General features: G+C 35.3%; 1 protein-coding gene across 26 annotated transcripts in view; it reads left to right on the top strand.

Moving 5' to 3' along the window:
* NRCAM (neuronal cell adhesion molecule) overlaps nucleotides 1–14397 on the top strand; it is a 280578-nt gene extending 266181 nt beyond the window's left edge. For 24 of the 26 annotated variants that reach the window (XM_084641215.1, XM_084641210.1, XM_084641209.1 and 21 more), the window contains 2 exons: nucleotides 957–1035; nucleotides 12052–14397. In XM_084641215.1, coding sequence (XP_084497341.1) covers nucleotides 957–1035; nucleotides 12052–12289 — 317 coding nt within the window. In that variant the 3' untranslated portion in view covers nucleotides 12290–14397. Of the gene's footprint in view, nucleotides 1–956; nucleotides 1036–7586; nucleotides 7649–11507; nucleotides 11520–12051 lie in introns of those variants that run through there. The other 2 variants (XR_014713314.1, XR_014713315.1) reach the window with 2 other exon arrangements.
* Nucleotides 14398–14677: the final 280 nt, after the last annotated feature.

Below are 14677 nucleotides of genomic sequence, written 5' to 3'. Positions count from 1 at the left end.
TGGCATATGTACTATATTCACAATTTATTGGCATATGTACTATTTAAATATCTATCTTCTATCTTAGTTATTCCTAGGGTTCTGTCACCTTGGTATCAAACGTCCCAATATTGTAAATACATGTTAATATCTTTACATGAGTTAAATAGCACTAGTCACATGCGTAAAGTTAGTTAAATCTCTGAGTGCTCCGAGGATTGCAGCCTCAGTATACAAAGAAGATGTATTTAATTGAAAATAGTATTTGTAGGAAAAATATTTTGAAAAATACAGTTAACTTTAAGAGAGACAAGATTATGTCATATTTATCCCCAAATATAGGAGATTTTTTGGTTTGGTTTTGGTTAGTTTTAAAAAAAAAATAGTTACAACAACAAAAATTCTTCCTGTAGTTAAAAAAAATCCATGGAAACCATTTTTAAAATAAAAATAAACATTCCCTATGTATTGTTTGTAACCCAGGCATTCCTGCAATTGTACCAGTGGATAAGAAGATGAAAGCAAATTTGCTAGAAACTGGTTATAATCAAAAGCAAAATGAACTAATCATTTTCCTTTATTAGTATGAGTGAAATGCAGTCAACTAACAGCATAAATAAAACTAACGTATTTAAATTTTAATACTCTGACTTTTTTATTAATCTAAAAAAGTAATGCATTTTTAAAATAGAATTTTAAATCTGCAAGTGTCCCTTTTAAATCATGTTCAAAAATGGCTGCAACAAAGGACTTTCACTACTGCCAAATGATGTACAGTATCTTGTCCTTCAGTAAAGATATTTTTAAGCTACCACATATGCATTTTATTTAGAAGTAACAATCTAAGGCCCCGGTTTTACAAAGTGATCCTGCCCAATCCATAGTACTCACATCCAAATAGGTCATTTTGCAGGATCAGGGCCTTAAATATTTAGTCCTAAAATTTAATGATTAAATCCCAATTTCAAATATTATAGTGAAGGAAAAGGAAGATGCACATGCTGATCCAGAAATTCAGCCTATGAAAGAAGATGATGGAACATTTGGTGAATACAGGTAAGCAGTTAACACATAGTTTTCCTTATGTTTCCTTCTCTTGTTAATTTTTAGATTTAGGAATAAAATATAGTTTATAGAACATGACACTTATTTTATGAAAATGAAATTACAACCTTTTGTAATGGTGCAAATTACTTTGCATTTAATGTTTTACATAATTAATTATAAATATATCTTTAATGAGACTGGTAGAAAAATGTAAAACATCAAGAATTAGGATTTGCAGGATTATGCTAATTTTATCCTATATTTTAGCGATGGGCCATCACTGTAAAATTCAGATCCAAATTTGAATTTTGATGTCTCAAAATTAAGGGCATTTCCATACAGAGTTTAGTCTCTGGCCCATCTTTAATATACTGAAAATCTCAAATACTTGGGAGCACTTTTGCCCTGTCCTGCAGCACATACAAAATACTTTGTCTTGGAAATGTGCTTCTCATATAAACAGAGACAGTAGTAACCTGTATCCCATTCACTGGAATGCGGGTTCTTTTAAAATTGCTGCCAGTACCAATACAGAAACAGCAAAAAAATTAATTACACGACAGAGAAGAGGAACTATCACTTAAGAAAAACACACCACTCCAGAGAATTCAGTGCATGAGATACAGCAGACTGCTTCAGACCATGTCACTGAGCTGACTGTCATTCTTGCATGCCATTTTTGACTGTCATTCTTGCAGAAACATGTGAGCTGAATCTCCTTGCAGCACAAAAAAGATACTCTTTAAAGAAGTCTTTTCATAATAGTTACATATGGTGTGTTTTAAAGAGAGCTGTACCATTATATTAAATACATTTTGATTTAGTACAGAAAAGGATTTTATTATTTCTTTCACAGGTCAGTGTTACATTTATTTTTCCATAGGTAATATATTCTTTATAGTATATTCCTATGTAAATAACAATTTAAAAGACTTTAATTTTTATATGTAATCAATTCTAGTGCATGGAAAATCTGTTCTTTCAAATGGGGTTCACTGGACTGTTGTAACATTTTTTTGTGTAGCGGAATGTGCATCTCATCTGGCTGGAATAATTTCTATATTTTTTCACTGTTCTGAATGCCAAAGAGCAGTTTCTGTTTACTCCTGCAGCTATTAAAATTATTCTAATCCCTCATAATATTTACCAAGTCAGTATAAAAATATTTTAAACTTGGTGTTTGTTTTTAATTTGAAATGCCTATTGGGTTAATTTAGTTGATTTTAGCTGACAAAAATGAGAGACTGAAAGCATTGGCTGGGAACAGGCACAGTACAAACAAGTGCTATACAATCTTCTCTATACAGCCCAGCTATTGTACCTGAATTCTAATTTACAGCCCCTCTGCTTTTCTATTCCTGGACATTTCCTTAGCAGAAACTGACATTGATGCAGAACTGTGCCAAATTATGTGATGGCTTTGTGATTTTGACAAATATTCAGTCAGGTCTAGGATGAGACCAGTGAATTTGCTTTTTATGTGTTGACATGTACCAGGGTTTGAATGTATGTATCCATATTTAAATGGCTTGTGTGTTAACCCACAGAACCATCTATTGCTTTGTTAAATGGTTTTATAATGCATTTTAAGAAAGATATTACCAACCCATTATGTGGTGAATATGGAGAACAACATCTGCAACTTCTATAATTGTTCACAGGAAAGGAGTTGCTCATCTAAGTCACCATGCAGAAAACTCCTTTCTAAAATGAATTTCTGAGGCATTAGCCTATGATGGGCTTTCCTTTTTTTCTCCTTAGAGACAGGGCATCTCCAGCTATCAGTCAAACTGCAGAAGATGTTTTGGCACCCTCTCTGCAGCTCAGCATCAGTGCAGCCAATTAGTTCCCAGTTTCATTCCACCTCACACAGCTCTGGTCATGGTGCAATGCTTCTTTGAGGAAAGGTGGTTTAGGTTCTTTCTAAAAATTTCTCTAAGAATTCGAGTATTTTGAATTTTTTCATCACTTCAGGTCCATGTCTATGTGGACAATAAAGACATTGGACAAAGACAGGAAGAGAAAACTGTGCCATCAAAACTCATGACGCAGACCCTGGCTTTACCAAAGCAGTGTCTGTGAAATCTGAGCAATCCAACTTGTCCAGAAGATCAGCAGATGAATCCTCCAGTACCAGATCAGAAGCCCCCTCATCCAGGAGCAGGGCTAAGCAGTCTTCAAAGCTCTCAAGGATTAGTTCCCTCTCGTGTTCCCTCTGTCAGGAGGTAAAGCAATCAGATGAGTGGAAATCCAGGGATGGCTCTGGACATCATGTTTTTCAGCAATGGCTAATGGGGACAGAGAAAGTATGGGGTCTCTCGATCCTTTTGTGCCAACTACATAAGGGAGCCTGGTTTTCAGGGAGACAATAGATCCATTAAGAGGAGCCTTCTGACTTCATAGGGCTGTTTCCCAATCTTTCAAGGGCCAAAATAGGTGGAAGAAGTTGACATATTCAGTGACTGGACTATGATACTAGACATGTAGATCCTTTTGATAGCCCTAATGGGATACAGCACAGAATTTGTAGAAATGCTCTCCCTTCCTACTGAATTCCCTCTCTGTTCCACAGGAAAAAGCAGTGCGTTTTTGTTATCAGCCAAGGCTGTGATTTCAAGCCCTACTGAATAAAAAGTCTAGGTGTCTACTCTCTGAATTTCATAGTCTTCAAAGAGAGACCAGCTCTGGACTTCAGGTGACCCAATCTATTCGTAATAAATTAAAAATTGAGTAATCCAGAACTCTCCTCACAGAGTATAGCCAGGAGATATCAGTAGACCCACAAGATGCTTACGTACTATGGACATCACTACAGATCACCAGTATCTCAGTTCTTATTTTATCAGTCTTCAGTATCAGCCCTTCCATTCACTTTGATTTCTGGCCCTAAAGTGTTCTCAAAGGTCATGGCAGAAGTGTCTCTAAGAAGGCACAATCCCATACCGAAAGAAATAGCTGTCTCAAAGCAAGGTGCAAAGGATTCTACCACAAATTAATACTTTCCAGAAAGGTTACAATATCAGATTTAAGAAGATTCATTGTCCCATTCACATTCCAGTCTTCCTAGTATCCTGTACAGATGTGATGTCTTGGACTGTTTTCAGTTTAGACCTCTTCAATTGTGATTTCTCCATGTGAAGGCACACATGAGCTGGTTTAGCCTCTTCAGCTGGTGAATGTATTTCTTGACAGATTCATGCAATGAAGGAAATGTCACTTCAGGAAACCCAGAAGCACACAGTGACTGGAGATGCATGCCTGTTCTGATGGGGAGCATACCTGGACCATCACAAAGTAGAAATGAAATTGAGTCCCTCCAGAAAGCTATTTTATATCAACATGCTGTTGTTATGAGCAATCAGTAAAGCCCTGTGCCTCTTCTGAGTCTTGGAAGAAGATTAGTCTAGGCCAGTATGCTGGAAACAGAAAATGTCTTAGTAGTGACACAAGCAACTAAGCAGGAGACTGTGACTGTGTAAAGAGACCTGAAATCAGAGGCTATACAAGGAGCTCCTGTTCCCCTCAGTGCAAAAGTACCAAAGAGGTGTCAACCCTGTTCACCTTGCAGGAGAAGCCAAATTTCTATCCTAGGCAGAATATTCATTACTCCAGGGAAGTGGGAATTTTATCCACATCTACAAACCTGCTGATCCACAGTTGGGGAGAGGTCATAAATGCACATTCATCACTGAAGACAATAGAAAACTTCAAAGCTTCTTCAGTCAGTACAACTGTTTGATTTTTTTCTGTTCTCTGGAACCAGAGATTTCTGTAGCATATATTTCCACCAATCCCAATTCTGTAAAAGGTGTTCAAGAAGACTATACAGGACAAGGCCTATACAGTAGTAAGAGTGTCAGTGTGATCATCCCAGGGATGGTCTGCAGATATACATCTTAGTGTTCCTCTGCCTGTTTTCCACAACATCTTGACCCACAAGCAAGTGTTTCAATCAGAAATCCACATCTGGACTGTGAGAGACTTGCTTAGGAATGGTTGACTCTGAGTGCTTTGTTTTATTAGATAAGGCATTGCAATCCTTCTTTATTCTGCATGATGGTCAGCATCAGGGATATATTTTAAGGCTTACAATATCATTTTCCTCTGTTGTAGTTTCAGAGTTTTCAGTTAAGAAGATGTCTTTTGTATCCTGGATTTCTTGATAAATGGAGCAGCTTTTGACCTTGTAGCTTAAGGGGTATTTTATAGAATTCCCAGTGGGGAATTATCTCTGCATATTCTAATTGTTTTTGGTGGGTCTTGCTTTGTCCCCACTTACATTTACTTTGAGGGGTCTTAATTTGAATCTTCAATTTCTTTGTCACTTTTCTTTTGGGTCACTGCTTTTGACTCCTCTGTTAGAAGTCTTTTTTTCCCGAGTAGTCATAGCATCAGGTGGGAGGGTCAGTGAATTGTCTGCTATTTCTTGTAAACTTCCCTGATATTTTTCTTTCACAAAGAGGAAGTCATGAATGGTTCCTTGACACTTGTCAAATGTTTCATCTGATCTTGTCTTAGAACAAGAGCTTAAACTTCCAATTTTTTTCCTGCTTCTGCCACAGTTGAAAGAAAGCCCTGGTATTGCTGAGATGCTAAGAAAACATATCTAGACAAAACCTTTTTTTTATTTAGTGAGATTAAGGAAAGGTAGTAAAATCTCTAAAATCTGCATAGGCTTCTGGATTGATTTATACACTTCTAGTGTACAGAGAAGGAATTCCTTATCCCTTTCATCTTCAGACCCACTTGACTTGGGATTATGAGCAGAAGGGTTCGGAAGTGTTTTCAGGTCAGGTTTACAGAGAGGCCATATGTATCTAAGATATTTATATGGCCTCTTATACCCAATCATTTCAGGCTGTTGATCTGAGAGCACAGAAAAAGTAATTTATTCCCTACAAACTTCATTTTCTGCATCCTCATATCCATCAGCCCAGAATGTCTCCCCCTTCTAGTCAGAGTTATGCTAGAAGTGAAAGAAGTTGCGTGTTACCAACTGGATGGTGCTAACCATATTTTGAGTTATTTTGCATGTCTGTGACTATGGAAGAATCTACTGGGAATTGGTTGGCTGCTGAGCTGTACAGAGAGCACAAAAACCTCTTCTGCATTCTGACTGGTTGTTGCATGTACCTATCTCTAGGGAGGAATGACTAATATGTAGACACAGAAAAGATTTGCAGGTAATACATTCCTTTAAAAATTGTGATGAACTTGTAAAGCTGTTCTGCGCACTCCACCTTTCTAATGTGTTTTCTTCAAATATTCTTAAATTCACTACAGTTAAGCTCTTCATTCTCACCTCCTCACTTTTTCACTCATCTCAACCATCAGCTACAAGTTTGCTATTTGTTTCATGAAACCAGGAAGAAAAATGAATTAGTTTTGTTACATGATTGTTGCCATTTTATTCAAGATATTTAATTCATGTCTCCAAAATACGTCTTTTAATTTCAATGAGCAAAGGTTCCTAATATAAGATAATAGGGAAAAATGTCTAGCCATCCATTAGTATCAGTCTTTATTAAACAGCTAGGAACTTAAGGTTTGGTTCTAGCACAGCAAATAGCAAGCATGTCATTGGACTTACTATGATAACAACCTCATCTCAGTGCAAAATCCATACATGTTCACACCTATTATTTTGTTCCTGGTAGTTATTGTCTCAATGTTAATTATATGTAGTGTGTGTGCAAAACATTTCAAAATACTGGTTTTAAATTTTTCACTACAAATTTTTTCAGTAAATTTGTAATTTATTTTCCTGTTAAAAATTACAATAGGTAAGTATAAGTCAGTGAATAAAATCATGAGTAAAGAAAGAAAAAGGGATTTTATGATCTGTCATGCATGTATTTTGGAAAAGTTTTATGAAGCTCCATAAACAAGAAGAGCAAGCCTCACAGATACTACATCAGAATTTCTGGCTTTAGCAATCTGGTTTTGCAGTGAGTTATTAAACATTCTAAAGCTGATATTCTACAGCTCTTTGGGCTTCAGAATTCATAATGAGACAATTCAGCTGTTTTGTGCAATATGCTTCTTGGCAACACATTGAAAACTCATTCATTTCCCCCAGAGCACCAGGGTCCCTTCTCTGTTTTGCACCCCCAGGGATATAAAAGCACTGTATGAAACGTGAGTGTTCTCATGTCCTCTCCGTCTACCCCTTCATCTCTCCTTTTCCCTTCGTTCCTTCCTTTTTTCACTCCCTCACCCTCACTTTCTTTCCCTTCCTCCAAAAATTTAGTAGTTGCTCATCTAAGCACACAAGTCTTAACCATAATCCGGGTTGATAAAAATCACGTTATTCTTACTTTCCCTCCTCCCAAATGAGGAGTGGGAGGCTCCCTGGGTATCCCAACTGCTTTTTCCACTGCCAGCACTTTGGCAGAACTTCTTACTGTACTTCTGTGGTGCAAAAAGGGAGGGAATCCCCATGCCCAGATTTGATTTTTGCATATGCTGTAACTGTGCATTCGCGCCAGCATCCACCTCCATGCAGGTACACTCCTGTGTAAATCTGCAGTTTTGTTTGTTTGTTTGTTTTAATTATACAGACAATAGAATCTGCATCCTTACTAGCATATAGAAAAATCACAGACCCAATGCAACCAACTGTGTAAGTATTTTTTCATTATTTAGATTATAAATAAATTTTGTAACCCCCTCCCCAATAAAATAAAATAAATATAAGTTACATAAAGGAACTTGGAAGTAAAAAGATTCTGTTTTGTTTTGTAGAAAGTACAATAATTGTATGAAGTCAGTGCTGTTACAAATGTTTCTGATACAATTATAAAGTATTTCTTATTTACTTGTATACCCTAAAGTAATGAACTGAGCTACCTGTGCTCACGTGTTGTTCTGCACAGAGAACTTCTCCAGTTAAGTCCAAATATTTTGTTATCATGGAATTTTAAGTAAAAAGTGTTACAGTAGAATAGGAAGCAATAGTTTCTCCATGAGCTTTCTTTGCTGCTTATTGTACCAGGCTGTGTAAAATTCAGTACCATAAATACCATCGTTGCTCATTGCCAGTTGTCATCCCACAGTGAGTACATTTAAACAAAACAAAAGATTCAGAAACTTTGGCAAAGTATTAAGTTAACTGAAGCACAGCTCACAAAATATTTGGATCTTTTGGTAAGCAAGATTCTTACTAGGTAACAGGTTTGTTGTTTCAGTGTAAGAATTAAATTGATCATACGCTGTATAGTACAGAACTTTTAAATGATTTACATTCTGAACTCTTGAGAAGGAAATTATATTTTTGTCATTTTTAAATTGGACAGAATTTCTGGAACAACTGAAGACTTTTGTGCAGTGCTTATCAGCATTAACAAAACAAAATAGTTACATATGCAGTAACAATTTGGTTACATTTTTAAAGGTTTGTTGTGTTATATGGATTGTTTTATCCTGAAAATATTGCAGTTGACATGATCATGTAAATGTTGACCAAGATTTTCACAAATGGGTGCTGAAAGTTAGGATACATGGTAAGCACTTTCTGAAAATCAGTTCCCTTTAATATGTCTCAAGCTAAATGTCCAAAATTTGAGAGACCTCCAAATCACGAATCATTTTGAAAAATTTAGGAGCCTGTGTACAAGAGGTGACCTGATTTCTAAAGGAGCTGAATGCCTAGATTCAGTGAAAACTGCTGGCTGCTCAGCACCTTTGAAAATCAAACCACTTATTTAGATGTCTAAATATACACTTGCGAGCCTACCTTCAGGCATCTCTATTTGTAAATCTTGGCAGCAATTCTTACTCACCCAAATCTTTATTCAGGTGAATTCCCAGTACAATTAGCTTACTGTACCTCACTGTTCTCACCGTATTAAATGCACATGTATATATGCACAAAATATATTTTGTTGTGGTGACTCAATAGCTATTTAAAGACATTACAATAAGCAAGTTCACATGCTTCACTGAAAACCTCACAAAAGCATGTAATATTTTCTGACTGAGTAGCTCAATTTTACATTAGTATAAAATGACTGCTGTCCCTTCTGCTGGTACTATACCATGTATTTTAATTTATATCTTTGTATATTGTAACTGTAACCCTGTTTTTTGCATTGCAGCATGTATGTCAAAAGTTTAAATTATATTATGTGTTTTATTACATTTCATCCAAGATTATCTGAACATTTGGAAACACAAAATTGTGCAGGCTCTCATTTTGCACTTGTAAAATATCAAACTAGAAATGAATTGAGCTGCCTAATATTTATGGAGCAGTCACTATACGTGACTAACAACTTGTTAGATCTGAGTGTGATGCAAGAAACTCTTTTTTTTTGTTTTTGTTTTTTTTTCTGTTTTCACACCACACGTTATATAGCAAGTGGTGGTTATGGATTTAATGCTTTAGAATTAATCAAGAATTAATCAGGAAGATCACACATGCAGTATTAATTGCTAACTGCAGTTACATACAGACCACTGCAAACTCCACAACTGAATTTCAGGAAAAAAACATGTTCCTTAAAATTGAAGTGGTGAATGTATCCGTCTCCTAGGCAGCAGTTCTAATGCAAACCTTTTTAACCACATTCACAAGTGTGAGCTATATGTCATGAGAGAATGGAACAAGCAGAGTGAAGAGATAGTCTCCCATATGGGTACTCAACAGATTTAAAATATATATATGTTTGTTTCAGCAGATATAGTAATATTACCAGGAGAGATGAGGCTGACTAGAAGCTCCAGCCATATAAGGCTTAATTATGCTGTAGTTTGTCTGACTGTGGATCTGTCGCTTGCATTCAGATATTTGACTGAAATGGAAAAGATTAATACAGTATTATTGCAGCATGATATAGTGCTACTCAGAAGTGATGTGTTTCATCTTAAGTTGATTCAGATCATACATATGTAGTGTTTGGTGAAAACAGTGAAAATGGCTAAATCACATTATTCTTAGCTAGCTAAAAGGATATTCAAGCATAAGATGTGTAAATACATTGTTCCCTCCTCATCCTGACAAATATAATGCCCTGCCAAAATGAAAGCTCTTCTGAGAGATCCAACAAGAAACAACTCAGGATGCTGGCTGTGTATGTAATTACAGGCGCTTGCATGCATGATGTACCATGAGCCCACCACACTCCCTGCCAACTCTGTTTTTGTGAGCAGTCCTGCTGTTCAAATTGTAGAGTAGAATTCTTGTCATTGTTAATACCTTGTATGCTCATGATACCAAAGCAGGCAGAGAAGATGAGGATATTGTTTGTATCCTCGTGCCATGTATGCCTAGGTAGCCACAAACAAAACTCCTTTGTCACTTGACTTTTTTATTCAAACATTAAATCCTTAAATGCACATATATGATACAATAGCACACCTTCTCTCTGTCTATGTGTAGATATAAAAACATATACAGTGATGTATTTATTTGTAAATATAGGTCTGCCTATAGATAACAGATTTTCTTAAGGTCCAGCCATTTGGGATGTTCTGAAGCCTAAAAAGAGGAGGTGATAATGTAAAAAGTAGCTTGTGTGATAGAAAGTTGGCTTAATGGTTTGTAATGACGTTAAAGTGCATTTCAGAATATTAATCAAGAGAATCAATATCTGTGTGCTCTTGTGCATGCTGGACAACAGTAAATTCTTGATTATTATATGATGATATCCCTTCAAATAAGAATGGAAAACAGATATTGTGAACAATTAAAGAATTTACTAACAGGAATTATGCAGCTAATTCAAAACACTCAGTGCTGAATATATGTCTAAAGTTAACAAGCCGTTCTGGGTTAGTATGACACAATGTAAGTTTTGCTTTTCCTAATACAAAATTATTTTTCACCCCCATAATTTGTGAATCTGTGAATAAATAAATAAAACACGTTTGTGGACCCCTTCTATGCCCTATATGCATATGGGCTTGAGTGTTTTATTATACCTACAAGTTAGATATTTGCATTTGAATGTGCAGCTTAACCCAATGGTTACTAAATGGGAAGCCACAGCTTGAACTATTGCTGAAGTCTTCAGCTTCAAGGTCATTCACAGCCTGTTTGTTTAATAGAAGAAAAAAAAATCTAAACACAGCCCAGCAAAGTCTGCTGCACTAGATTTGGACCCTATCATATGTAGATTGTATTTGAGTCAGGAGTATAATAGAGAGCTAACCGTCTAAACAATGAAAACAGTCTTTTTCTATGTGCATACACCCACAGGGTGGTGGTAGCAAAGATAAAAGAAATCGGGCAAAGCATTTCTTCCATAACTAAAAAAAAAAAAGTCTAAAATACTTCTAAGATCTTTAGCATGCTTGAAACTGACCTGTGTTACCAATATTCAACTAAAGAGATTCTGTGTCTGAACATATTGAATGTTTTAGCAATTATAAGCTCAAATTCCTATTAAATGAATACTGATCATGATCAGGATATGGACTCTGCTTTTCTTCTTAGGCTATTTTCATTTGTTTCTTCTGCACCCTTTTAATGGACTATATAGGTCTCTTGAAAGGTAAGGTTGAAAATTGCAAGCCTAGCCTGCATAATGTAACAAATTATTTGAAATGTCCCACTTTTTTTTCTTTTTTACTAGCAGAAAGAATCAATATATTTCATTTAACCGAATTCATTCTTCATTCATATTCAAGGAATCAATGAATTATGAAGTTTAACAGACTAACTTCATGGCACAGCATAAGCTTTTTCTTTGAAGAACAAAGAACTTGCTCTTATAATGTTAACAACCCCCTTTTTAATGCTTGCCGTTCTTTTGCTTCCAAATCAAGAGCAGAATATCTTATCATTGAAAAACCATGCACGGTGGGAAAACTGCACTCCCTCTACTGAAGACATTATATGTTTAAACCATTTCTACACCATGTATTTATCACATCAGTTTGTTTCTACAATGTGATTGCATTTACTAAAGGATTGTAGGACTGGGCACACGCTTTTTAAAAATCTGCATGCATGGTTTGTTTTGGTTTTGCTTTTGTAAATTATGATATGTCTCTTAATTATTTGAATTTCCTGTATTTTTCCAGTGATGCAGAGGATCATAAACCTCTAAAGAAAGGAAGCCGAACGCCTTCAGACAGGACTGTGAAAAAGGAGGACAGTGATGATAGTTTAGTTGACTATGGCGAAGGTGTAAATGGTCAGTTCAATGAGGATGGCTCCTTTATTGGACAATACAGTGGTAAAAAAGAGAAAGAACCTGCAGAAGGAAATGAAAGTTCTGAGGCTCCTTCTCCTGTCAATGCCATGAATTCCTTTGTTTAATCAAAAAACTCAATTCCCTTCCTAGAATATTTTCCATTGTGTTTAAAGCACTTGTGCATCCTCCTTCTCATACTAAGAACATACAGGTGACAATGCTCCTAGCAACAAAATGTTTATACGATGAGAACATATAGGTCAATACAGTTATACACTATAAAAACACAGTAAGTGATATGTTAGTATGAATCAAAGTGAAAAACTCAATAATTTTGCTCTGAACTTGAGTATTTTTGCTTTTTTTAAAAAGGAACTGACACAAATAATATAACATCATCTGCTAATGTTATTTCCTGTTGAAAGTACAGTATAATGCATGAAAAATGCTACACATTTCACAGATAAACCCGTGTATGCTATTAAAATCTGGTTTGATACTTTGTTATGCAGTCCTCAGCTGAATTCCTGGATATGAATTCCGTTTTCATTGTCAGAGTGTTACAGTAGTATTATATAGAACTTCAATGTCTTTGTGGACATTGTTGTGAAATTGGTGACTTAATGTCTAGGTATCATATGTCTTTTTGCAAGACAATTAGGAACAGTATGTATGGTATATAATTGCTAAATGATTTAATTATGACACTTGCATTTGCTGATGCTTACTGAGATCCTGTTATCTGCTCTTTGTTCCTATTACTTTATAGCCTTCCTAATCTATCAAGTATTACAGCACTACAGTGTTCTATTTTTACATCGTGTGTATGTTGGATTGATTTTAAGACATAAACCAATATCCATTGCAATGCATTTTGGAATTTGTACAGTCACTGAAGTGAAATTTTAAAATGAGACAAAATATTCCAGAAGACACAGGGCAAAATACATTCAGTGCCTTTATAGAATATGCATTCCATAATGCACTGTACTACTAAGTTGGTGCAATAAACTGTGATTAGTGAACTACTATCATTGCCAAACAAAGTAACTGGTAAAAAGCAGAGATGTTCCTAAAGTGTTGAGCTGCAAAAGGCAAGGAGTTAACATGTTTTAAATTACACAAAGCACAATATGATTTTTCCCTTGAAGATAAAATAACAGTTTTTAGACCGTTAGAGCACAACACGATTTCATTGCCTTACACAGTTTATACAAAAATGGCTGAATTCAGATATTTGAATAATGCTGCAAAACCTAAAACGCTCTTGCAAAATATGTTAAAAAATGCCATGCCAGCAACAGCAAATTTTCCTCTGAGTCATTGCTTGACCCGTGTGGCAACTTTTGAAATTATCTCCAGCATGAAAGCAGCGTGTAGATTACTGCTCAAACCGCAGAATTCAAGGAATCTGACAAATGCTAACAAGGTTTAGTGGTAAAGGATTACTCTTATCAGTTACAAAAATATCCTTTCACATACTAGATCAATCAAACGGTTTACCTCCAAATATGAAATTTTATAGCAACCTATGGTTGAAGGAATGCTCAGTTTCATTTGCCAATAAATTGGTTTTTCATAACTTGCATCAAGTTTAATTTTAAGTATGCTTTTTATATGTAGATATTTGTTGAATTTGTAAATACACTTAAAGTGTAGATGCTATATGCTTCTAGGTGTTACAAACAAATAAACAGAACAAAAAAAGCCTACGTTGTACTGTGTAAGAAGTACTGTAGCCAATGGAGTTCATGGTATTTTAAAGCATCTACTTAAACATATATTTTTTTGCTGTGAAAATGAAATAGTGAACTGTTCTACTTATTTACTGCAGATTTTTAGATATTATCTTAAGAGCTTGTGTCCGTGGATTACATTAGACCATAGTACACTTTACAGCTTTTATGTATTTATTGTAGGTAAAGCACAATTTGAAGTAATCACAAATGGAAGTCAGCTGAACAAGCTTCTTTTGCACCATTAAGCTTTCCATAATCCATTTTCCTTATGGAAACAAAAACAAAAAATGAACTATATAACACTGATTACAAAGCACAAAGAGAGTTTCTTAATAAGAGTTCCCAATGGTATTGGTAACAATGACGTGAAATTTTACTCTTCTTTAATTGTAGATGCTGAATTTATCTGTGCATGTAAGGGTATACATACAGGCTCACTTCTGTAATAGTGCAACAGATTTTGTATTAAAAATAAATGTGGTTTTAAAATTTCATTGTTTGTTCTGTTCACAAAATATTTAAAATCTGATCTGATTTACCACATATTTAAGAACTTTTAAAGTGAAAAAACATCATAAATGAACTGCAACCCGGTTATTTTCAGGATGTTGCACTTCATCATTTCTGTAATATCAGTTGAAAAATATTAATTATGGGCCTGATCCTTTCCCACTGAAATCAAGTACTATTCAAGTTGCTTCACTGTTGTCTTTCCCTACAAACATTATTTGATCAAAACTGAGGGCATGCTGCAAAAGACAAAATTACATCCCC

The sequence above is a fragment of the Lepidochelys olivacea genome (assembly GCF_965140295.1).
Source record: "Lepidochelys olivacea isolate rLepOli2 genome assembly, chromosome: 1".
Classification (NCBI taxonomy): domain Eukaryota; kingdom Metazoa; phylum Chordata; order Testudines; family Cheloniidae; genus Lepidochelys; species Lepidochelys olivacea.
The sequence above is the reverse complement of the archived record's forward strand: the minus strand, read 5'-3'. Positions and strand labels throughout refer to the sequence as shown.